The 25,848-nt window shown below is 40.0% G+C and overlaps 1 protein-coding gene across 2 annotated transcripts in view; it reads right to left on the bottom strand.

Annotated features, from left to right (window-relative positions):
- The window catches only part of LOC128666136 (gastrula zinc finger protein XlCGF17.1-like), a 190,812-nt gene that overhangs the window by 92,706 nt on the left and 72,258 nt on the right, over window positions 1-25,848 (bottom strand). For both annotated transcript variants that reach the window (XM_053720562.1, XM_053720561.1), the window contains one exon: window positions 14,393-14,503. In XM_053720562.1, coding sequence (XP_053576537.1) covers window positions 14,393-14,420 — 28 coding nt within the window. In that variant the 5' untranslated portion in view covers window positions 14,421-14,503. The remainder of the gene's footprint in view (window positions 1-14,392; window positions 14,504-25,848) is intronic.

Genomic DNA, 25,848 nt, shown 5'->3' with positions numbered 1-25,848 from the left:
TAATGAGTTCTATAAAATGATACCCTCCACTGTAATACCTGATTTAACTTCGTTATTTAACTATATATACATAGAGGGAAATGAACCCTCATCTAATTTTACAGCTTCATACACGTCTTTAATTTTAAAAAAGGGCAAAGATGCAAGAATGGTCGAATCATATAGACCCATAGCTTTGATGAACACCGATTATAAATTGTTGACTACGATTCTCGCCCAGAGACTCCAGTCCCTTCTTCCTTTGATTATTAGCCCAGATCAGGCTGGTTTTATGAAGAATAGGAACTCTGCGGCCAAAATAAGGGAACTCCTGCTCACCTTGGATTACTTTTCGAATGGTACGGATGCTGATCATTCAGAGGAGGGAGGTATTCCAGACTTGGCAATTTTGGCTATAGACGCCGAAAAGGCCTTTGACTCAGTTTACCATGATCATCTTCTATTTTCATTAGAACAATTTGGGCTAAAAGGTAATTTTGCTAAGTTTATTGAAAAACTTTATCGTACAGCCTCTACAAGAATGATAGTAAATGGCCAGCTATCCCCAGAAATAATTCTGCATAGGGGGACTAGGCAGGGGTGTCCCCTCTCCCCGCTCCTTTTCAATATTGCTATAGAACCCTTTGCTATAATGATAAGACAGAGATTGGAGGGGATTGGGGTGGCTGGGCGGGAGTTGAAAATAGCATTATATGCTGATGATATTCTCATTTATCTTTCTAATTTACGTAGAAATTTACCTATTCTCTTATCAACTATACAACAGTTTGGTTCCTTTTCAGGATATAAAGTAAATATAAAGAAATCTGAACTTCTCTGGATAAGGCACACAGACAGCTCTCCTATAAATGTACCCTTCTCTATAGTGAATGACTCATTTAGATATTTGGGTATAAATGTCTCAAGTAATCCTGATTCTTGATACTCCCTGAACATTCCTCCTGTGTTGAATAAGGTTAAATCAGTTTTTAAGAACTGGCAGACTTTACCGTTGTCCTTGTCCGGACGCATAGCAGCCTATAAGATGATCTTATTGCCAAAAATACTATATGTCCTCCAAAATACTCCTTTGATTTTAAGAAAGAACGATTTAAGTTTATTCAATTCACAACTCCGGTTTTTCATGTGGCAGGGTAGGAAATCCAGAATATCACTTGCAAAAATCTCCCTTCCAATAGGATCCGGAGGCCTGGCTTTACCTGATTTACGAGTGTATAATTATGTATTTTTGGTTCGTATTCTGGCAGATTGGCTTTTTGCTCATAATTATGTTACAAATAATGACTTAGAGAGCAGTATTTTGTATCCTTTTTCACCTATTGCGTTGATTCATCTCGACACTACTCACATCCCACCCCAAGTTAAACGCTGTAGATCTATATATAATATAATGCTAGCTTGGAGAAAGATATGTACTTTGTTAGGAATAGAACACCGGGTGTCGAGATTCCTAGGTTTTTTGGGGAACCCACAATTTCAGTTAGGAACACCATCTTCAATCTTTTTAGAGTGGAAGACCCAAGGGCTTGTTAATGTTCTTCAGATACTTGACATAGAAAAAAGATGTGTGAAATCATTTGATGCTCTTAGGGTGGAATTCAATATCTCCCAGAGAAACTTTTTTGCCTATCTTCAGGCTAGACACTATGCTATGAAGTTAGTGAATGAGTATGGCTGGAATTGGTCACTGGGGCACATAGAGAACTGGTTTATTCTGGCAAAAAATGGACTCATGTCAATATCTCCATGTTATTTGATTATTGTCTCCGACAGGGGCACAATTAATCTTGATAAAATTGCTATTAACTGGGCCACATTGTTATCTCAGGAAGTAGAATCTAAAATACCTTCTCTTTCAATTCGAAAGGTTACTCAAACAACCCTTTCTGCCACATGGAGAGAATCTCATTTGAAGTTGTTACATATGACATATTTTACACCAGAAAAAGGAGCGAGATGCGGCAGTATGAATTTTAATGTCCTAAATGCTCGTTTCCCTCTGCAAACCTCCTGCACATGTTATGGACCTGCCCTAAAATTAAAAACGTATGGTCCAAAGTCCAATTTTGGCTTTGCAAGATACTAAAGCTCTCATCATTAAATTTGATAGGCAGACATATAATTTTTCTCTTCCTTGACCCAGAAGATAGACAACTCAATGTGAAGTTTATTAATATAACTATATTGGCTGTTAGATATCTTATCTTTAAAAAATGGAAACCGCTTACGGTCCCTAGTATATCAGAAATTAAAAACTGTTTAAAAAAACAATGTATTCTTGAACAATATAATATTAGTGTTGATAACGATGTCCATGTTGTTAAATTCTTTCTCAAATGGTCAGCATTTATAAAAGTTTTTTCTCCTACGGAAATTGAATATTTGATATATCCCTTACGTAATTCTGAACTAGTTCTGCTGGGGAGATGGTGAAGGGTTCTTTTTTTCCCCTTTTTTTTTTTTTTTATTATTTTTTTTTTTGTTGTTTTGGGGTATTGTGTTGTTTTTCTACGTAAAAATAAAAACTCAACAAGGTATAGAGTATTACGAAGCATAGTGTTATTATCTGGGTTATTCTTTTTATTTACATAAGATACATCCAAAGAGTTGATGTGTACCTATAACATAGTATTGAATGTGTAATAATTTATATACTATATGTACATTTGTTATACCCAAGCTATGGTTTGGAAAAAGCTTTGCTTTTGTTTTTATTTAATGGCTATGTTTCTCTTATTAGTATCTGATTGTTATGGGTCCTTGTTGGATATAAATAAATATTTGAAAAAAAAAAATGTCATGCCCTATCTGAATCATGAAAGGTTTATTTTGACTAGACTGTCCCTTTAATAAATTTAGATTCTGTATACAGCATTGTATGTAGGAATGTGTTTTAACAAATTCTTATTGTGCTTTGTTGTGTAACTTTAACAATTTTTTATTATCATTTATTTGAGCAGTAACTTAAAATTCCACAGAACTTGGTACAAAGGTAGGGGTATACAATAAAAAAAAATTTGAGTTAAGACACAAATAAATAACCGAATAAACAAAACTAGTACAGGAGGAGAAAGGCCCTGCTCCAAAGAGCTTAGCCTACAGTTTGAGGATGCAGAGGCATAAAGTTTGGGGTAGTTTGTCACCTGGATTGTAGTTACAGCAGCAAGTTAAGGCAGTGCAAGATTTCTCGCAAATTAAAATGCCAGCATGATCAGGGGCAAGTCAGCACTCAGTAGGCTTATATGTGCATAATAAATTGATTCAGGTTAAAGAAAAATATGACAGCGTTTCCCTTATTCCTTGCAACAAGCTTTGTTTGGTATAACTTATTTGTAAGATTGTATTATTATTATTATTATTATAATACTATGCAATTATTTTATTATTATAATACTATATTATTATTATATGATTATGCTATTATATTAATAATTATTATACTATATAATTATACTGTAGTAAAAAAAAAGTACATTTTATAATTGCCTCACACCGTTTAAAAAGTAGAAATTTAATAATTATGAACACCCTAAATAATTCATAGCCGTATAGCATACTAAATCTTTTTCTACATAAAATGTGCTCTATAAAAGATAAATATACATTTATTACTCTTACACATTATCATTATTAAATAACTGCATACACTCTTATGCTTTGTTTTGTGTAATAAATAATTAATGATTTCATTAGGAAATAAATATACAAGGAACTATCTAAAACATTGTAATGTTGTATACGTTTGTGATTCACTGATCTATTGTCTGTCGTTTTCTAACAATTGATTATTCTCGAAATTATGGTTATTGCTAAATATTGTTTAATAAACTGTATTTGAACCACTAATCTAATACTGACATTATATAACACTAGATACCCTTAGATTTGTAGCGAACAAATAATTTGGCTAAATTATTAGAGAGAGATTATGACTATTATATGCTGTGATAGTCAAAGGACATATTCTTGATAAATTTGAAAACTTGTAAAATGCCACACAATATGGCACGAATTCGTCTAAAAAACGTTGACTTTAAACAGACAAAGATAGCATGACATTTGCTAGACCAGCAACCCAAGCGTAAGGTTATTACTCACCCTCACCTTCCACATCACAGACAACCTATAACATCGGTAACACTGTATCTAAACAAACAATAGAAATAAAATCACAGAGTCTCTTCGCAGTACTCGCTAAGAAGAGTAACTTACGGTAAGTGATAGCGCCTGAGATGATGTCAAATGTATTGTCACCAACAACGCTATTTATGATACCACAAGAATCTTCTTAGGAACCAGGGGACAATTTAATCTTCTCACCATGTTCTTGTTTTCCCTCCAGTGTCTGCAGCTCTCAAAGCTGTTCTCTTGTTTTAACCCTTTAGTTGGTGAAGCTCCACATTTCACTGGGCGCTGCCGTCTTGGAGCTTAGGTAGTCGTGTGACAGAAGTGGTGCACAATTAGTGTGCATGACACAGGGCGTTATTTTGCAGTGGTTGCACTTATTTATATTATTAATGTGCCTTATATATACATACATAGAAAAAAGTTGCTACTGTTACTTAAACAAATGTGAGTAATTGATGTTAGACAGAGAATTCCGCTGCTGTCCCTGCAACTTAGAATTATAGACCTGCTTACACTGGCTACTCCCCCCAGAGAAAGCAGGGAACGCCAAACACTCATACAAAATAGGGTTCCTCCATGATCACATACATCCCATACTGTGTACAACCACTGTATGATACAGGTGCATAAACCGCACTAGTGAGAAAATAAAACATCCAAGTTGATTCAACCAATTAAAATCACAAAACTTAAGGACAAAGGAGTGTAGGTACAAACGGAACTTGCTTATGTCATCTGACAAGTTTCAAGGCTTCCTGATGCTTTCTCAAAGATAAACAAACATAGCACATATATGGTCTATGATTACGGTGTATCATATAGCCGAAGCGCATCAGTCCGTTTGTTTTTTTCTGTTTTTATGCTTTGGAAATAATGTATAGTTTTTGACACTCTTAAAGAAGACCGCTTTTGTCTTTATAGTACATAAATGTTATGCCCTTTTAAAATGGTTTATAAAAACTAAAAAAAAATGTAAACCTCACACTCTGTATTGTGTGTGATAAGCTAAATGGCATCACTTATCTGTGAACGCACACCACTTCTGTCACAGGGTGCGAGAATACATGAGCTACAAGATGGCAGCACTCAGAATGAAAATGTGGACCAGCACCTATCAATGGTTAAAATGAAGAGCGCTGCAGGCACTGGAAGAAAAAAACGAAACAAAAACCAGCTCATAAGTAGTAACTGTGCTACTGTACCCAGCAGTTTAACGTCCCTTCAACAACCCCGTAAGAGGCACACAGAATGCTCTTTTCACTACAAAAAAATAAACATACAATTAAAAGGGACATTCCAGTCAAAATTTAAATGCACATAAATGAATTATATCTTTAAATAAAAACATTTGCAATATACATGTACTGGCAAAAATGCTTCTAGTAAAAGTTATCACTGTTTTAGTGTTAACATTTCTCTCTGCACGTGAAGCATAGCTAGATATTCTCTGTGCACCGGCACTTTAAATACTGCAGCTGCTTAAAGAGCCAGTGGTACAAGTAGCTTAGGCTCTCTGAGCAAGTGCTGTGTTTAAAATGCTGGTGCACAGTGAATACTTAAATATACTTTTGAAGCAGCTACAGCTTTTATTAGAAGTATTTTTGTTAATACATGTATATTCTAAAAATTCTTCTATTCAAAATGGAAATACACACCTGTGGATTCAAATTATGGCTGGAATGTCCCTTTAACATAATAATAACGATATCAGAAAATACTTGTACTGCATTTCCTGACGGAACTGTGCTTTTGGAATATAGCAGAATAAAAACTATTTGCCAAATGGTCCTGTGTGGGCACGATCCCTGTGAAAAGGAAACAAAGCTGCAACGGTCTAATGTAAATCAGTTCCAGAGAAGCAGTGAACCATTGGCCCAGAACATCTAATTTAACATGAGTTTAAGTCAAAGAAATAGTGTGAGAAAAAAACTAAAAGGTGAGGACGCTGTTATACCTCTATTATCACACTTGCTCCTATAGTGTGAAATATAGTGAAACTAGAAAGGTGCCTTTGCTTAGATCATTTTTATCTCTAGATAATAAAACTTTTACAATTTTATCATACATTCCTCTCTCTGTGATTAATTCTATATACTATTATTATCAGTTATTTGTAGAGCGCCAACAGATTCCGCAGTGCTATAAACATAGGCATGGTATGCAAGGTAACATTTATAGGGATAAAGTGGGTAGAGGGAAAGGTTAGTGTAGGTTGTATGCATCCATGAACAGTAGAGTCTATGGGGAGAGCTTGAAACTTACAAACTAGGGGAAAGTCTTGTAGAGCGAGGCAGAGAGTTCCACAAGATTGGGGCCAGTCTGAAGAAGTCCTGTAAACGGGAATGTGAGGAGGTGACAAGAGAGGAGGAGATTGTGAGCAGAGCGAAGGGGACGAGAGGGAGTAAGTGCAGTTGAGGGCCTTGTATGTCAGAGTCAGAATTTTGTGTTTAATTCTGGAGGTAAGCAGAAGCCAGTGAAGGTATTGGCAGAGAGGTGCAGCAGATGAAGAGTGACGTGTAAGGAAGACAAGCCTGGCAGAGGCATTCAATATGGATTGTAAAGGAGCTAGATGGATGGAGTTGCAGTAGTCAAGGCGGAAAAGGATGAAACAGTGGTTTAAAATCTTAGTTGTGTCTTGTGTAAGGAAATGTTGAATTTTAGAGATGTTTTAAAAAAGGTGGAAGCAGCAGGAATTGGCCATCAATGGATGTGAGGAGTCACGTGTGACACTAAGACATCGGGCGTGTGGGGTAGGGGTAATGATGGAGATCTCAACAGAAAAACAAATTAAGCTTACCTGATAATTTAATTTTCTTCTGATGGATAGAGTCCACAGCAGCATTCATTACTTTGGGGAAATAAGAACCTGGCCACCAGGAGGAGGCAAAGACATCCAAGCCAAAGGCTTACATATTCTTCTCACTCCCCTCATCTCCCAGTCATTCTGCCGAGGAACAAGGAATAGTAGAAGAAATATCAGGGTGAAAAGGTGCCAGAAGAATATAAGGACGCCCCACAGATTACAAGTGGGGTGCTGTGGACTCTTTCCATCAGAAGAAAATGAAATTATCAGGTAAGCATAATTTATGTTTTTCTTCTTAAATGGAAAGAGTCCACAGCAGCATTCATTACTTTTGGGAAATAAATACCCAAGCTAAAGAGGACACTGAATGCCAAGATGGGAGGGTACATAGGCAGCCCAAACTGAGGGCACCAGACCTGAATCACAACCCAACAAAAAAAATCCCGCTTCCTCGAACCCAAGAAAAATTTAAAGAAAAATTTAAAGAAAAGCCCCGGTGACACTGACTCGCAGTCAATCCAGAACCAAACAAGAGGCCGCAAACTGACTCGACTGAGCCAACAGTCCTCCAAGAGATACCATTGCCCCAATAAATGGTTCCTCCAACCACCCTAAGCCCCCAGGGGCAAGGCACCGAAGAAACCAAAAGGTTCCTTTAATACGACAGAAAACACCTCAAGTGTGTGAAGACCAGGCTCACGGAGACAAAAATGGATCCAAACCGAGAATAAGGCCACACCACATGAAGCGAAAAACCGGAATAATCCGGACACGGAGATGGGATAACATCTCCCCAACATCCTGCAAGCAAGGACATAACAGAAGATGCAAAGTCCTCCCTGCGCCCATCCACAGAATATCAAAGTATTCATTATGAAAATGAGTAATAGACCCAAGACAAAACCGCAGGATCAACAACCCTGTGTCCATAACAAGACGATACCAAAGAGCTTGCAAGGAATTAAGAAGCAGTCCACAGTAAGTGGACAGTATAAAAACAATTCCATTCCAGCAACCTAAGCCGCCCGACCTACACTTAGGTCCCTAAAAAGGAGAACACAAGCCTCCATCAAGGCCTCCCGAAAAGGAGAATATACCCTCGGAATCCGAAGGTAGAGAATACCATCTGCTGTGTAGGAACAAGGAGAAAGAGAAAACCTCTCCCCGCAGACTGAGCTAACAAGCTCTCACAGAAAAAGGATACCTCGATCCCTAGACCGCTCGGACATTCCTTTATTAAGAAAGCTGCCACAGCAGGATTCAAACTCTAAGCCTTCAGCTTACTAGGCAGGGTAGTTATCCCTTAGGGCACTAAGTCCTGCCAGCAGACCCATACCCAGCTGGACCAACCCAGCCACACAGATCCAGTACAGGAACAAAAAGAATCCTGAAACTGATACTGGAAGAGATGGAAGAACCCGACTCTTACCTCAGATAAGGCCATAAACTGATAAGTATCTATCAAAACAAGGCCCACAATCTGCTTAGAACCGGGAAGGGCCCAGGCGGACCACCTCCACCCTATGCCTCCCGAGCTAAAGAGGTCTTAAACAAAAAAGGATCTCATCTCCAAAGAAAGGAGAATAGTCCCTATGAAAGGGAAAGAACGACAATGACCCAAAGGTCCGAACCACCGGTTAAGTGGGTATAAAAACCCCAACGTAAATGTCCTAGAAGAGGACCCCTTTACAGGTAGCATGCCAAACAGAGGCACAGCCAACCCCAATTACCTGCAAAGCAGAAATCCACGGGGACACTAGCAACCGACCAGGGAATTGCAACCCTAAGGAGCAACAGAAATTGGAACCCCACGCCAGCAGTAGAGTCGAAACCCACACTCAAAGGCACTAGCCACCCAGGAACTCCCAGATGACATAGGATACTCAGTAAGGAGTAATAAATAGTCTAATACCAGGTCAAATCTGACCTGGACAGGTAGATAGATTAAGGACACAGCCCAAGTTCCCACTACCAGAGGACACCCCGACCAATCCTGAGATTCCAAAATCCAAAATAGGATTAGGAAAAGGAGCAAAACCCCAGAAGCAGAGTCTCTGAAGGAAAATAGGTCCAGGCTTCTAATAGTTCAGGCAATCTTACCCCAGAACTAAACGCCCCAACTGGCCAAAAGTCAGACAAAAAGGGGAATGGACACATATCCTAAATTCGGATAGTGAGAGACTCGCAGGCCCTGACTAAAGGAAGGGACCATCCCTAGCTAAAGTTCCACGCTCCAAGGAGTTGGGCCGAAGTCGTATGAAGGGACCTCTTAGCCAGAGGACAACAGCAGGGAATCTTGAAGTCCACAAAACCCTACTAGCCGGGCTAGGCTCTCCATTACCTCCACACAGGCAGAGGGTACAGAGGAAAATAAGGTGCTAAAACTTCCCAGCTCCGGGTAACCCCGAGCTAGACCAGTCCCCACAGGGATCAACCATTATCCGGGAAGCAGATCTCCAAAAGGGTATCTGACTCACCTGGAGACATGAAAAGAAACCTAAAGGTCTCAACACTTGGACAGACCATACAGTCCAAGAATAAAAACTGCATCTAGAACACTAGAACAACAGACACATCCCCTATAAGGAGGCCAGAGCTGCAACAGGTCTTAAAGAAAACCCTCCGCAAGTTGAAACGCATCCATAAGCCGTAGGATCCAGTCCTAACAGGACCATCCTGAAGCCTAAAACTGAAGGCAAATCACTCAAACAGCGGTAACGGGACAGAAGTCCGTCCATCCTCCCCCACTTGGAGGAGGCACTCAAGGCTCTGACGAAATCAGATGGCAGATAGAGTGACGCAACGGAACATTCTCATCTATAACTAGAAGCTATAAGGACCGGTTAAATCCTTCCCGCCTCAGGAACCCTCGGGTTCCGCTCGAATGCTGCAGTCAAACATGAAAAAAATGATAATCTGAGCACTCAGCACTGCTAACAGACCACAGTCGAAATAGCGCCACGTGTCTGAGAAGCTGCAAGACCGGACAAACCCAAACAGGGTCAGCCCGTACTAAGGGTCCTAACCAGCAAGCTGCATAAACTCTCCCTCATAGGGCAAAAGGAAAACAGACATTTTAAACATAGGACAAACATGTCCAACAACTTCCACAGAAGTAACCAAGAGTATCAATCCCAGATGGTTCCCGAAGGAAACAAAAACAAATAAAAGACATCCATCGGAAATAAAATATTGAGGGTTAATGCCCCAAAAAAGGACACGGGCCTACCTGTCGGACCAGCCAAACTGAGCCCCATCTCACAACTGGGAAAGAAACTCAAATAAATACAATAGGAGATTACCTCATCCCCATATGTCTAACGTTTAGTACCATTCAGACCATCGGACTGAAAATTCCCATATCTATGTACTATAGGGTCATTCAGTGACTCAAACAGATGTCTGAGCAACATGCAAAGGCGCACAATCCAGTATCGAAATGCACAACACTCCGGAACAGAACCCTCAGGATACTTCGGAGGCCCACCCCAAGGTGGAATACCCGGGAAAACAGGGCACAAGCATATTCTTAAATAAACGTCTGAACTGTGTAGACGAGCCATTGAAAACATTATCTGAAAGCGAAAGCGTGTTGCAAGTTCTGGGAACACACCACCCCGTATGGAGGAACTATAAACTGGGTTACCCGCATGTGTAAGAGGAACATTAGGTAGGTAACTTGCTCCTTGGGAGACAGGACCCCCAGAGACGGATAGCTCAGCAGACCCCCGATTCCCCGAGCCCGATGAACCGGGTGCTCCCACATGGCAAATGGAACAAGAATGGTTGACAGAAGTCAACCAGGCTAAATCGGATTCGTCACCTGACACCGAATCTGAATCAGATATTATAATTGTGTCGGTATCCGAATCCTCTGTAACTGAATCTGAAATGATCACAGGCTCAGCATCAGAATCTCCCATAGCTTTAGGAACAGAAAGGGTGAACCATATAGTCAAAAAAGTGCGTACAGCTAACAGGCCACGTCACTACCAAAGGCCTCAAAGTTCCAAACACGAGCCCATAACCTCACACATAAGCAGGATGAATCACATAACAAACATGATTATAAACCCCCTGTCCCATAACCCCCTCAGGAGATATTAACCCTTGATTCCAAGATCAAACAGGGACTCACTGAGACCCATTGTTAAAAGTTAAACCCGCGAGGAGCTTTAGCCACACAGAAAACATCACATTACAGTACATTGCATAAAGTAAAAAGAAACGGTCTTACCGGAATCATCGCCGTGGAACAGGAACACAGCCTTTCAAGTGTGACAAATAGTAGCATCGCCTCCTCCATGGACTTGAGAAAAGAAAGCAGGCAGCGAAGTGAAGTTCGACAACGCTGATTGCTTGAGGAGTTGTTAATCTGAGTCGGGATGGTTTCGCAGAAAGGAACTTCCTGCATCTCCGGACTCTAACTTTCATCCAAGCCCTCACTGAGAGACTAACAGGACTACTAAAAACTCCCGTCCCATGCCGAAGAGTACTACCCTCCATAAGAGACAAAAAACAAAAATTTAAAAATTCTGACACGTCTCTGCCAACCCCCTGAGACAAAAGGCAAAGAAAGACTGGGGGATGAGGGGAGTGGGAGGAGTGTTTAAGCCTTTGGCTGGGGTGCCTTTGCCTCCTCCTGGTGGCCAGGTTCTAAATTTCCCAAAAGTAATATATGCTGCTGTGGACTCTTTCCATTTAAGAAGAAAATAAGGAAATCCAGTTTGGAGAGATTTAACTTAAGGTAGTGAGAGGACATCCAGGATGAGATTTAAGAAAGACAGTTATTGACACGCGTTAGCAAGGAAGGAGATAGGTCTGGTGAAGAGAGGCAGATTTGGGTGTCATCAACATACAAATGATATTAAAAACCGAGGGACTTTATTAAGGAACCTAATGATGACGTGTATATTGAGAAGAGAAGGGGACCAAGAACAGAGCCTTGAGGTACCCCAACAGAAAGTGGTAAAGGGGAAGAGGATGCACCAGAGAAGGCTACACTAAAAGGTACGGTTAGACAGGTAGGAAGAAAACAACAAAAGGACTGTGTCACAAATGGGAGGGTTTGGAGCAAAAAAAAGAGGGTGGTCAACAGTGTCAAAGGCTGCAGACAGATTAAGGAGGATTAGCAGAGAGAAGTGGCCTTTCGCTTTAGCCGTAAGTAGATCGTTGGTAACCTTAACGATTCCTGCATCTGTGGGTTTTGGATGACTGCAAGCTTTTAAAGGGGGTGGGAGACTGTTCGTATATTGAGACATGATTTTGTTTCTAATGGAGTCGATTTTGTAATTGAAGTAAAATCTTGAGCTGAGAGAGATGTTGGGCTAGGAGGTGGGGGGGCTTTCGATAAGTATTGAAAGTGGAGAACAGACAATTTGGGTTTGAAGAAAAAGTAGAAATAAGAGTGTAGAAGTAATCTTGCTTAGAAAGGTTAAGGGTTGAATAGTAGGCGTTCAAGATGAACTTGTAGAGAATAAAGTCAGCTGAGCTTCGAGATTTTCTCCAGTGTCGCTCAGCAATACGGGAACATCTCTGTAGGCAGTGTGTCAGAGGAGTATGCCAAGGCTGAGGATGAGTGAGTAACTTCCGAGCTATGGTAGGAGGGAACAAATTGTCAAGGACCGATGTAAGGGTAGAATTGTAGTGGCAGATAGCATGGTCAGGGCAGGAAAAAAGGAGGATATGGAAGAGAGGAGAGGTTTGAGAGAGCTAGAGAGCTATTGCTAATCTAATAAATTAATTTTACTGTGGAGTTTGGTGTGAGGGGTAGAAGGAGGGAGAGTTGTAAGGAGTGATGTGACGTTGCAAGTGAGGAGATGATAATCAGAAAGATGAAAAGTGGAAATTGTCTGGAAAGTGAGTTGAGGAGCCAGGGGGCTGTATATCACGGCAACATGTAGAGAGAGGAGAGAATAAGCTAATCATGTGGGTTTCAAATCAGGAAAATGTGAGGGAAGAGATGGGTTGTATTTGTTGAAAGGTGCAACGAGAAGAAAGTAAAATATCTACACCACCTTCTTGTCTATTTACATACCAGGGAGTGTGGCTGAATTGGAGACCCCATATGACCCCAGTGCAGCAGTGGATGCTGTGTCTAAAGGAGAGAGCCAAGTCTCTGTGAGAGTCAGATGGTTGAGGGAGTGGGACATAAAGAGTTCATGGATAGAAGTGAGCTTGTTGCAAACAGAGCGAGGGTTCCAGAGTGCACAAGTGAAGGGGGTGTTGGCTTTAGAAACAAGAAGAATTAGAGTAAGGTTACCTGAGTTTAGTTTTCTAAGTCTATGGAAAGGCTCAGATGGGTGTGCAAAGCAAGGAAGTTGTGGGGGACCAGGATTAGGGGAGATATCACCAGCAGCTAGTGAGCAACAGAGAGAGTGACGTAAGATGAGATACAGATTTGCAGTATTGGGACTGTTTTTTTTTTTTTTATGAGGTGCAGGGGGGGGGAGAGTGTTTAGGAATGTGTGAAGTACATGAATGCAAACGTAAGGTGAGTATAAGACAGATGGGCTAATGAACAGTGCAGGTGGTGAAGGGGAAGGAGTAATTGAATAGAGACGTTTGTTATAGAGACAAGAGGTAGCAAAAAGGAATATAAAGATACTGAGCATTTTTACAAAAGAGGGAAACAGTGAAACACATAAAACACAGTATTACAAAAGAACTTGACATGTCCCTTGTTCACTCCTTGTTTTAATTCTTGTATAATTATTTTGCCTAATTCGTAATGCCTCACATATAAATGCTCACTTCAGATACATGAACATATGATGCTAACTTAACCAGCAATGCTACCCCTTAGAAGTGTTAGAATTATAGGACAGAGCATCCAGCTGATTCCACTAAATTCGCTAATGACATGATCAAAAACAGTCAAAAGGCCAATTGGGAAAGTTTGATTAAGGATGAGAAAAGTTAAAATAAACAGACAATATAATTAGGAGGGGGATGAGGATATACCATTAGTGAACTTATAAATTTAGGAATTATAACAAGTATTGATAAGGTTTGAACATTACATAGCTAAAGACAATAACGATAACTTCACAGTAAATACATAAATTATTTCACAGTCTACAGCCATAAACCAAAATAGAGAGAGTAACACAGAGTACAAAAGCCACAGAAAGCAGTGAATTAAGCAGAAGATGCAGGACCCAATTCACTTACCAAAAGAGAAAGTAACACAGAGTACAATAGCCACCGAAAGCAGTAGATAGATATGGGTGAATTTCAATAACATATGATATAGAGTATATAGTACTTGTTTCCTTGTATACACATAATATCATAGAGTTCTTTATAGGACTGCTCTCTTAACATGAGTTTAACCCCTTTGTATTTACATGCAGTTTCATGTCCCTTTAATTTCTAAACAGATCAGTGCTGCACTATGGGGGTAACAAAAACCAGACAGCTGTAACAGAGAAACATGTTCTTAAGCATTTGATCACTAACCTTTAGTATGAGTGGTAAGTTCCTCCATAGGGATTTGCAACTCACTATACACGTACGGCTCCTCACCCTGCTCAATCTTTGTAACAAGTGAAGGTTTCACATGAACATATCCTGTGTGGACATATATCACTGGTTACATGAGAAACAGGCAATCATTAAACAGGATAATCCGCATAAAGAAGCCCTACCTCCAACACATGCAGCTCTCATAAAAATCAATTCTATAATACACTAAAAAGAGGTTTTATAATCCTGATGTAACCTATTACTTTATTTCATGCTTCCTTTTGCTAAAAAAAAAAAGACACACAACAAAAAACAAACATCTATGCTTCCCACAGAATGCCTAGAGAGGCAGGAAATGAATGTCTGCCCAAACCAGCTACATATCTCCCCTCATTGTAGCCAAGTAATCTCACGAGATGTAAATGAGCATGTGCACTAGTCTAAGCAATCACACTAGATGCAAATGAGCATGTGCACTAGTCTAAGCAATCACACAAGATGTAAATGAGCATGTGCACTAGTCTAAGCAATCACACAAGATGTAAATGAGCATGTGCACTAGTCTAAGCAATCACACAAGATGTAAATGAGCATGTGCACTAGTCTAAGCAATCACACAAGATGTAAATGAGCATGTGCACTAGTCTAAGCAATCACACAAGATGTAAATGAGCATGTGCACTAGTCTAAGCAATCACACAAGATGTAAATGAGCATGTGCACTAGTCTAAGCAATCACACAAGATGTAAATGAGCATGTGCACTAGTCTAAGCAATCACACAAGATGTAAATGGGCATGTGCACTAGTCTAAGCAATCACACAAGATGTAAATGAGCATGTGCACTAGTCTAAGCAATCACGCAAGATGTAAATGAGTATGTGCACTAGTCTAAGCAATCACACTAGATGTAAATGAGTATGTGCTGTAAGTAATCACACTAGCTATAAATAAGTATGTGCTGTAAGTAATCACACTAGCTATAAATAAGTATGTGCTGTAAGTAATCACACTAGCTATAAGTATGTGCTGTAAGTAATCACACTAGCTATAAGTATGTGCTGTAAGTAATCACACTAGCTATAAGTATGTGCTGTAAGTAATCACACTAGCTATAAATAAGTATGTGCTGTAAGTAATCACACTAGCTATAAATAAGTATGTGCTGTAAGTAATCACACTAGCTATAAATAAGTATGAGCTGTAAGTAATCACATTAGCTATAAATAAATATGTGCTGTAAGTAATCACACTAGCTATAAATGAGTATGTGCTGTAAGTATTCACACTAACTATAAGTATGTGCTGTAAGTAATCACACTAGCTATAAATATGGGCTGTAAGTAATTACACTAGCTATAAATAAGTATGTGCTGTAAGTAATCACACTAGCTATAAATAAGTATGTGCTGTAAGTAATCACACTAGCTATAAATAAGTATGTGCTGTAAGTAATCACACTAGCTATAAATAAGTATGTGCTGTAAGTAATCACACTAGCTATAAATAAGTATGTGCTGTAAGTAATCACACTAGCTATAAATGAGTATATGCTGTAAGTAATCACACTAGCTATAAATGAGTATGTGCTGTAAGTAATCACACTAGCTATAAATGAGTATGTGCTAAAAGTAATCACATTAGATGTAAATGTGTATGTGCTGTAAGTAATCACACTAGCGAAAAATGAGTATGTGCTGTAAGTAATCACACTAGCTATAAATGAGTATGTGCTGTAAGTAATCACACTAGCTATAAATAAGTATGTGCTGTAAGTAATCACACTAGCTATAAATAAGTATGTGCTGTAAGTAATCACACTAGCTATAAATAAGTATGTGCTGTAAGTAATCCCACTAGCTATAAATGAGTATATGCTGTAAGTAATCACACTAGCTATAAATGAGTATGTGCTGCTGTAAGTAATCACACTAGCTATAAGTATGTGCTGTAAGTAATCACACTAGCTATAAATAAGTATGTGCTGTAAGTAATCACACTAGCTATAAATAAGTATGTGCTGCTGTAAGTAATCACACTAGCTATAAATGAGTATGTGCTGCTGTAAGTAATCACACTAGCTATAAATAAGTATGTGCTGTAAGTAATCACACTAGCTATAAATATGTGCTGTAAGTAATCACACTAGCTATAAATAAGTATGTGCTGCTGTAAGTAATCACACTAGCTATAAATGAGTATGTGCTGCTGTAAGTAATCACACTAGCTATAAATGAGTATGTGCTGCTGTAAGTAATCACACTATCTATAAATAAGTATGTGCTGTAAGTAATCACACTAGCTATAAATGAGTATGTGCTGTAAGTAATCACACTAGCTATAAATAAGTATGTGCTGTAAGTAATCATACTAGGTATAACTAAGTATGTGCTGTAAGTAATCACACTAGCTATAAATAAGTATGTGCTGTAAGTAATCACACTAGCTATAAATAAGTATGTGCTGTAAGTAATCACACTAGCAATAACTAAGTATGTGCTGTAAGTAATCAAACTAGCTATAAATATGTGCTGTAAGTAATCACACTAGATGTAAATAAGTATGTGCTGAAAGTATTCACACTATATGTAAATAAGTATGTGCTGTAAGTAATTACACTAGCTATAAATTAGTATGTGCTGCTGTAAGTAATCACACTAGATGTAAATGAGTATGTGCTATGTTCTAAGCAATCACACTAGTAGTAAATTTACAGCATAAGCAAATAAAATGTAAAAAAAAAAATGTGTACTGTAATGCTGCATTAATTTTCGTTAAGGAATTAATATATAGGGAATATAATTTTGGTGTTTAATATCTCTTTAACTAAATGTTTTTTTAATCTGCAAAAAACATAATTTATGCTTACCTGATAAATTTATTTCTCTTGTAGTGTATCCAGTCCACGGATCATCCATTACTTGTGGGATATTCTCCTTCCCAACAGGAAGTTGCAAGAGGATCACCCACAGCAGAGCTGCTATATAGCTCCTCCCCTCACTGCCATATCCAGTCATTCGACCAAAACAAGACGAGAAAGGAGAAACCATAGGGTGCAGTGGTGACTGTAGATTAATTAAAATTTAGACCTGCCTTAAAAGGACAGGGCGGGCCGTGGACTGGATACACTACAAGAGAAATAAATTTATCAGGTAAGCATAAATTATGTTTTCTCTTGTTAAGTGTATCCAGTCCACGGATCATCCATTACTTGTGGGATACCAATACCAAAGCTAAAGTACACGGATGATGGGAGGGACAAGGCAGGAACTTAAACGGAAGGAACCACTGCCTGTAGAACCTTTCTCCCAAAAACAGCCTCCGAAGAAGCAAAAGTGTCAAATTTGTAAAATTTTGAAAAGGTGTGAAGCGAAGACCAAGTCGCAGCCTTGCAAATCTGTTCAACAGAGGCCTCATTTTTAAAGGCCCAGGTGGAAGCCACAGCTCTAGTAGAATGAGCTGTAATCCTTTCAGGGGGCTGCTGTCCAGCAGTCTCATAGGCTAAGCGTATTATGCTCCGAAGCCAAAAGGAGAGAGAGATTGCCGAAGCTTTTTGACCTCTCCTCTGTCCAGAGTAAACGACAAACAGGGCAGATGTTTGACGAAAATCTTTAGTAGCCTGTAAGTAAAACTTCAAGGCACGGACTACGTCCAGATTATGCAAAAGACGTTTCTTCTTTGAAGAAGGATTAGGACACAATGATGGAACAACAATCTCTTGATTGATATTCCTGTTAGAAACCACCTTAGGTAAAAACCCAGGTTTGGTACGCAGAACTACCTTGTCTGAATGAAAAATCAGATAAGGAGAATCACAATGTAAAGCAGATAACTCAGAGACTCTTCGAGCCGAGGAAATAGCCATCAAAAACAGAACTTTCCAAGATAAAAGTTTAATATCAATGGAATGAAGGGGTTCAAACGGAACTCCCTGAAGAATTTTAAGAACCAAGTTTAAGCTCCACGGGGGAGCAACAGTTTTAAACACAGGCTTAATCCTAACCAAAGCCTGACAAAATGCCTGGACGTCTGGAACTTCTGCCAGACGCTTGTGCAAAAGAATAGACAGAGCAGATATCTGTCCTTTTAAATAACTAGCTGATAAGCCTTTGTCCAAACCCTCTTGGAGAAAGGACAATATCCTAGGAATCCTAACCTTACTCCATGAGTAACTCTTGGATTCACACCAATAAAGATATTTACGCCATATCTTATGGTAGATTTTCCTGGTGACAGGCTTCCGAGCCTGTATTAAGGTATCAATGACTGACTCGGAGAAGCCACGCCTTGATAGAATCAAGCGTTCAATCTCCATGCAGTCAGTCTCAGAGAAATTAGATTTGGATGATTGAAAGGACCTTGTATTAGAAGGTCCTGCCTCAGAGGCAGAGTCCATGGTGGAAGAGATGACATGTCCACTAGGTCTGCATACCAGGTCCTGCGTGGCCACGCAGGCGCTATCAGAATCACTGATGCTCTCTTCTGTTTGATTTTGGCAATCAGTCGAGGGAGCAGAGGAAACGGTGGAAACACATAGGCCAGGTTGAAGAACCAAGGAGCTGCTAGAGCATCTATCAGCGTTGCTCCCGGGTCCCTGGACCTGGATCCGTAACAAGGAAGCTTGGCGTTCTGGCGAGACGCCATGAGATCCAGTTCTGGTTTGCCCCAACGATGGACCAGTTGAGCAAACACCTCCGGATGGAGTTCCCACTCCCCCGGATGAAAAGTCTGACGACTTAGAAAATCCGCCTCCCAGTTCTCTACGCCTGGGATGTGGATCGTTGACAGGTGGCACAAGTGAGACTCTGCCCAGCGAATTATCTTTGAGACTTCTAACATCGCTAGGAAACTCCTGGTTCCCCCTTGATGGTTGATGTAAGCCACAGTCGTGATGTTGTCCGACTGAAATCTGATGAACCTCAGTGTTGCTAACTGAGGCCAAGCTAGAAGAGCATTGAATATTGCTCTTAACTCCAGAATATTTATTGGGAGGAGTTTCTCCTCCTGAGTCCACGATCCCTGAGCCTTCAGGGAGTTCCAGACTGCGCCCCAACCTAGAAGGCTGGCATCTGTTGTTACAATCGTCCAATCTGGCCTGCGAAAAGTACCCTTGGACAGATGGACCAGAGAAAGCCACCAGAGAAGAGAATCTCTGGTCTCTTGATCCAGATTTAGTAGAGGGGACAAATCTGAGTAATCCCCATTCCACTGACTTAGCATGCATAATTGCAGCGGTCTGAGATGCAGGCGCGCAAATGGCACTATGTCCATTGCCGCTTCCATTAAGCCGATTACTCCAATGCACTGAGCCACTGACGGGCGTGGAATGGAATGAAGGACACGGCAAGCATTTAGAAGTTTTGATAATAAAAGCAATAATTTCCTTCAAGCCAGGCCCGAATAAGGTCTGCCCCTTGAAAGGAATGTTGAGTAATTTAGACTTTGAAGTCACGTCAGCTGACCAGGATTTAAGCCATAGCGCCCTATGCGCCTGGATGGCGAATCCGGAATTCTTAGCAGTTAGTTTAGTCAAATGAACAATGGCATCAGAAACAAATGAGTTAGCTAGCTTAAGCGTTCTAAGCTTGTCCATAATTTCATTCAATGGAGCTGTCTGGATGGCCTCTTCCAGGGCCTCAAACCAGAATGCCGCCGCAGCAGTGACAGGCGTAATGCATGCAAGGGGCTGTAAAATAAAACCTTGTTGAATAAACATTTTCTTAAGGTAACCCTCCAATTTTTTATCCATTGGATCTGAAAAAGCACAACTGTCCTCAACCGGGATAGTGGTACGCTTTGCTAAAGTAGAAACTGCTCCCTCCACCTTAGGGACCGTCTGCCATAAGTCCCGTGTAGTGGCGTCTATTGGAAACATTTTTCTAAATATAGGAGGTGGGGAAAAGGGCACACCGGGTCTATCCCACTCCTTGCTAATAATTTCTGTAAGCCTTTTAGGTATAGTAAAAACGTCAGTACACACCGGCACCGCATAGTATCTATCCAGCCTACACAATTTCTCTGGAATTGCAACTGTGTTACAGTCATTCAGAGCAGCTAATACCTCCCCAAGCAATACACGGAGGTTCTCAAGCTTAAATTTAAAATTAGAAATCTCTGAATCAGGGTTCCCCTAGTCCGAGATGTCACCCACAGACTGAAGCTCTCCGTCCTCATGTTCTGCATACTGTGACGCAGTATCAGACATGGCTCTAACAGCATTTGCGCGCTCTGTATCTCTCCTAACCCCAGAGCTATCGCGCTTGCCTCTTAATTCAGGCAATCTAGATAATACCTCTGACAGGGTATTATTCATGATTGCAGCCATGTCCTGCAAGGTAATCGCTATGGGCGTCCCTGATGTAATTGGCGCCATATTAGCGTGCGTCCCCTGAGCGGGAGGCGAAGGGTCTGACACGTGGGGAGAGTTAGTCGGCATAACTTCCCCCTCGACAGAACCCTCTGGTGATAATTCTTTTATAGATAAAGACTGATCTTTACTGTTTAAGGTGAAATCAATACATTTAGTACACATTCTCCTATGGGGCTCCACCATGGCTTTCAAACATAATGAACAAGTAGGTTCCTCTGTGTCAGACATGTTTAAACAGACTAGCAATGAGACTAGCAAGCTTGGAAAACACTTTAAAACAAGTTTACAAGCAATATAAAAAACGTTACTGCGCCTTTAAGAAACACAAATTTTCCAAAATTTTTAAATAACAGTGAAAAAATGCAGTTACACTAACGAAATTTTTACAGTGTATGTAATAAGTTAGCAGAGCATTGCACCCACTTGCAAATGGATGATTAACCCCTTAATACCAAAAACGGAATAACAAATGACAAAAATGTTTTTTAAACAGTCACAACAACTGCCACAGCTCTACTGTGGCTTTTTACCTTCCTCAATACGACTTTTGAAGCCTTTTGAGCCCTTCAGAGAAGTCCTGGATCATGCAGGAAGAAGCTGGATGTCTGTGTCTGTAATTTTTGCTGTGCAAAAAACGCTAAAATAGGCCCCTCCCACTCATATTACAACAGTGGGAAGCCTCAGGGAACTGTTTCTAGGCAAAATTCAAGCCAGCCATGTGGAAAAACATAATTTATGTAAGAACTTACCTGATAAATTCATTTATTTCATATTAGCAAGAGTCCATGAGCTAGTGACGTATGGGATATATACATTCCTACCAGGAGGGGCAAAGTTTCCCAAACCTCAAAATACCTATAAATACACCCCTCACCACACCCACAAATCAGTTTAACGAATAGCCAAGAAGTGGGGTGATAAGAAAAAGGTGCGAAAGCATAAAAAATAAGGAATTGGAATAATTGTGCTTTATACAAAAAAATCATAACCACCACAAAAAGGGTGGGCCTCATGGACTCTTGCTAATATGAAAGAAATGAATTTATCAGGTAAGTTCTTACATAAATTATGTTTTCTTTCATGTAATTAGCAAGAGTCCATGAGCTAGTGACGTATGGGATAATAAATACCCAAGATGTGGAACTTCCACGCAAGAGTCACTAGAGAGGGAGGGATAAAAATAAAGACAGCCAATTCCGCTGAAAAATAATCCACACCCCAAAATAAAGTTTAAATCTTATAATGAAAAAAAACTGAAATTATAAGATGAAGAATCAAACTGAAACAGCTGCCTGAAGTACTTTTCTACCAAAAACTGCTTCAGAAGAAGAAAACACATCAAAATGGTAGAATTTAGTAAAAGTATGCAAAGAAGACCAAGCTGCTGCTTTGCAAATCTGATCAACCGAAGCTTTATTCCTAAACGCCCAGGAAGTAGAAACTGACCTAGTAGAATGAGCTGTAATCCTTTGAGGCGGAGTTTTACCCGACTCAACATAAGCATGATGAATCAAAGACTTTAACCAAGACGCCAAAGAAATGGCAGAGGCCTTCTGACCTTTCCTGGAACCGGAAAAAATAACAGACTAGAAGACTTTCTGAAATCTTTAGTAGCTTCAACATAATATTTCAATATTTCAAAGCTCTAACTACATCCAAAGAATGCAACGATCTTTCCTTAGAATTCTTAGGATTAGGACACAATGAAGGAACCACAATTTCTCTACTAATGTTGTTAGAATTCACAACCTTAGGTAAAAATTTAAATGAAGTTCGCAACACCGCCTTATCCTGATGAAAAATCAGAAAAGGAGACTCACAAGAAAGAGCAGATAATTCAGAAACTCTTCTAGCAGAAGAGATGGCCAAAAGAAACAAAACTTTCCAAGAAAGTAATTTAATATCCAGAGAATGCATAGGTTCAAACGGAGGAGCTTGAAGAGCCCCCAGAACCAAATTCAAACTCCAAGGAGGAGAAATTGACTTAATGACAGGTTTTATACGAACCAAAGCCTGTACAAAACAATGAATATCAGGAAGATTAGCAATCTTTCTGTGAAACAGCACAGAAAGAGCAGAAATTTGTCCTTTCAAGGAACTTGCAGACAAACCTTTATCCAGACCATCCTGAAGAAACTGTAAAATTCTAGGAATTCTAAAAGAATGCCAAGAAAAATGATGAGAAGAACACCAAGAAATGTAAGTCTTCCAGGCTCGATAATATATCTTCCTAGACACAGATTTACGAGCCTGTAACATAGTATTAATTACGGAGTCAGAGAAACCTCTATGACTGAGAATCAATTGTTCAATCTCCATACCTTCAAATTTAATGATTTGAGATCCTGATGGAAAAAAGGACCTTGCGATAGAAGGTCTGGTCTTAACGGAAGAGACCATGGTTGGCAAGTAGCCATCCATACAAGATCCGCATACCAAAACCTGTGAGGCCATGCTGGAGCCACCAGCAGAACAAACGAACGCTCCTTTAGAATCTTGGAAATCACTCTTGGAAGAAGAACTAGAGGCGGAAAGATATAGGCAGGATGATACTTCCAGGGAAGTGACAATGCATCCACTGCTTCCGCCTGAGTATCCCTGGATCTGGAAAGATACCTATGAAGCTTCTTGTTTAGATGAGAAGCCATCAGATCTATTTCTGGAAGTCCCCAGATTTGAACAATCTGAAGAAATACCTCTGGGTGAAGAGACCATTCGCCCGGATGTAATGTCTGGCGACTGAGATAATCCGCTTCCCAATTGTCTATACCTGGGATGTGAACCGCAGAAATTAGACAGGAGCTGGATTCCGCCCATGCAAGTATTCGAGATACTTCTTTCATAGCCAGAGGACTGTGAGTCCCTCCTTGATGATTGACATATGCCACGGTTGTGACATTGTCCGTCTGAAAACAAATGAACGACTCTCTCTTTAGAAGAGGCCACGACTGAGAGCTCTGAAAATCGCACGGAGTTCCAAAATGTTGATTGGTAATCTCGCCTCCTGAGATTCCCAAACCCCCTGCCCTGTCAGAGACCCCCATACAGCTCCCCAACCTGTCAGACTTGCATCTGTTGAGATCACAGTCCAGGTCGGAAGAACAAAAGAAGCCCCCTGAACTAAACGATGGTGGTCTGTCCACCACGTCAGAGAGTGTCGTACAATCGGTTTTAAAGATATTAATTGTGATATCTTTGTATAATCCCTGCACCACTGGTTCAGCATACAGAGCTGAAGAGGTCGCATGTGAAAACGAGCAAAAGGGATCGCGTCCGATGCAGCAGTCATAAGACCTAGAATTTCCATGCATAAGGCTACCGAAGGGAATGATTGAGACTGAAGGTTTCGACAAGCTGAAACCAATTTTAGACGTCTCTTGTCCGTCAGAGACAAAGTCATGGACACTGAATCTATTTGGAAACCTAAAAAGGTTACCCTTGTCTGAGGAATCAATGAACTCTTTGGTAAATTGATCCTCCAACCATGTTCTTGAAGAAACGATACAAGTCGATTCGTATGAGATTCTGCTAAATGTGAAGACTGAGCAAGTACCAAGATATCGTCCAAATAAGGAAATACCACAATACCCTGTTCTCTGATTACAGATAGAAGGGCACCGAGAACCTTTGTAAAAATCCTTGGAGCTGTTGCTAGGCCAAACGGCAGAGCCACAAACTGGTAATGCTTGTATAGAAAAGAGAATCTCAGAAACTGAAAATGATCTGGATGAATCGGAATATGCAGATATGCATCTTGTAAATCTATTGTGGACATATAATGCCCTTGCTGAACAAAAGGCAGAATAGTCCTTATAGTTACCATTTTGAATGTTGGTATTCTTACATAACGATTCAATATTTTTAAATCCAGAACTGGTCTGAAGGAATTCTCCTTCTTTGGTACAATGAATAGATTTGAGTAAAACCCCAGACCCTGTTCCAGAACTGGAACTGGCACAATTACTCCAGCCAACTCTAGATCTGAAACACATTTCAGAAACACTTGAGCCTTCACTGGATTTATTGGAACGCAAGATAGAAAAAATCTTCTTGCAGGAGGCCTTATCTTGAAACCTATTCTGTACCCTTGTGAAACAATGTTCTGAATCCAAAGACTGTGAATCGAATTGATCCAAATTTCTTTGAAAAATCGTAATCTGCCCCCTACCAGCTGGGCTGGAATGAGGGCCGCACCTTCATGTGGACTTGGGAGCTGGCTTTGGCTTTCTAAAAGGCTTGGATTTATTCCAGACTGGAGATGGTTTCCAAACAGAAACCGTTCCTGTAGAGGAAGGATCAGGCTTTTGTTCCTTATTCTGACGAAAGGAACGAAAACGATTAGCAGCCCTATATTTACCTTTAGATTTTTTATCCTGTGGTAAAAAAAGTTCCTTTCCCCCCAGTAACAGTTGAAATTATAGAATCGAACTGTGAACCAAACATTTTATTACCTTGGAAAGAAAGGGAAAGCAAAGTTGACTTAGAAGACATATCAGCATTCCAAGTTTTAAGCCATAAAGCTCTTCTAGCTAAAATAGCTAAAGACATACACCTGACATCAACCCTAATGATATCAAAGATGGCATCACAAATAAAGTTATTAGCATGTTGAAGAAGATTAACAATGCTATGAGTATTATGATCTGTTACTTGTTGTGCTAAAGCCTCCAACCAGAAAGTTGAAGCTGCAGCAACATCCGCCAAAGATATAGCAGGCCTAAGAAGATTACCTGAACATAAATAAGCTTTTCTTAGAAAGGATTCAATTTTCCTATCTAAAGGATCCTTAAAGGAAGTACTATCTGCCATAGGAATAGTAGTACGTTTAGCAAGAGTAGAGATAGCCCCATCCACCTTAGGGATTTTGTCCCAAAACTCTAATCTGTCAGATGGCACAGGATACAATTTCTTAATCCTTTTAGAAGGAGTAAATGAATTACCCAGATTATTCCATTCCCTGAAAATTACTTCAGAAATAGTATCAGGGACGGAAAAAACTTCCGGAATAACTACAGGAGGTTTAAAAACCGTATTTAAACGTTTAGATTCAGTATCAAGAGGACCAGATTCCTCTATTTCT

This window comes from Bombina bombina, chromosome 7 (genome assembly GCF_027579735.1).
Source record: "Bombina bombina isolate aBomBom1 chromosome 7, aBomBom1.pri, whole genome shotgun sequence".
Lineage (NCBI taxonomy): Eukaryota > Metazoa > Chordata > Amphibia > Anura > Bombinatoridae > Bombina > Bombina bombina.
Note: the sequence above shows the minus strand (reverse complement) of the source record. Positions and strands in the feature narration are given on the sequence as shown.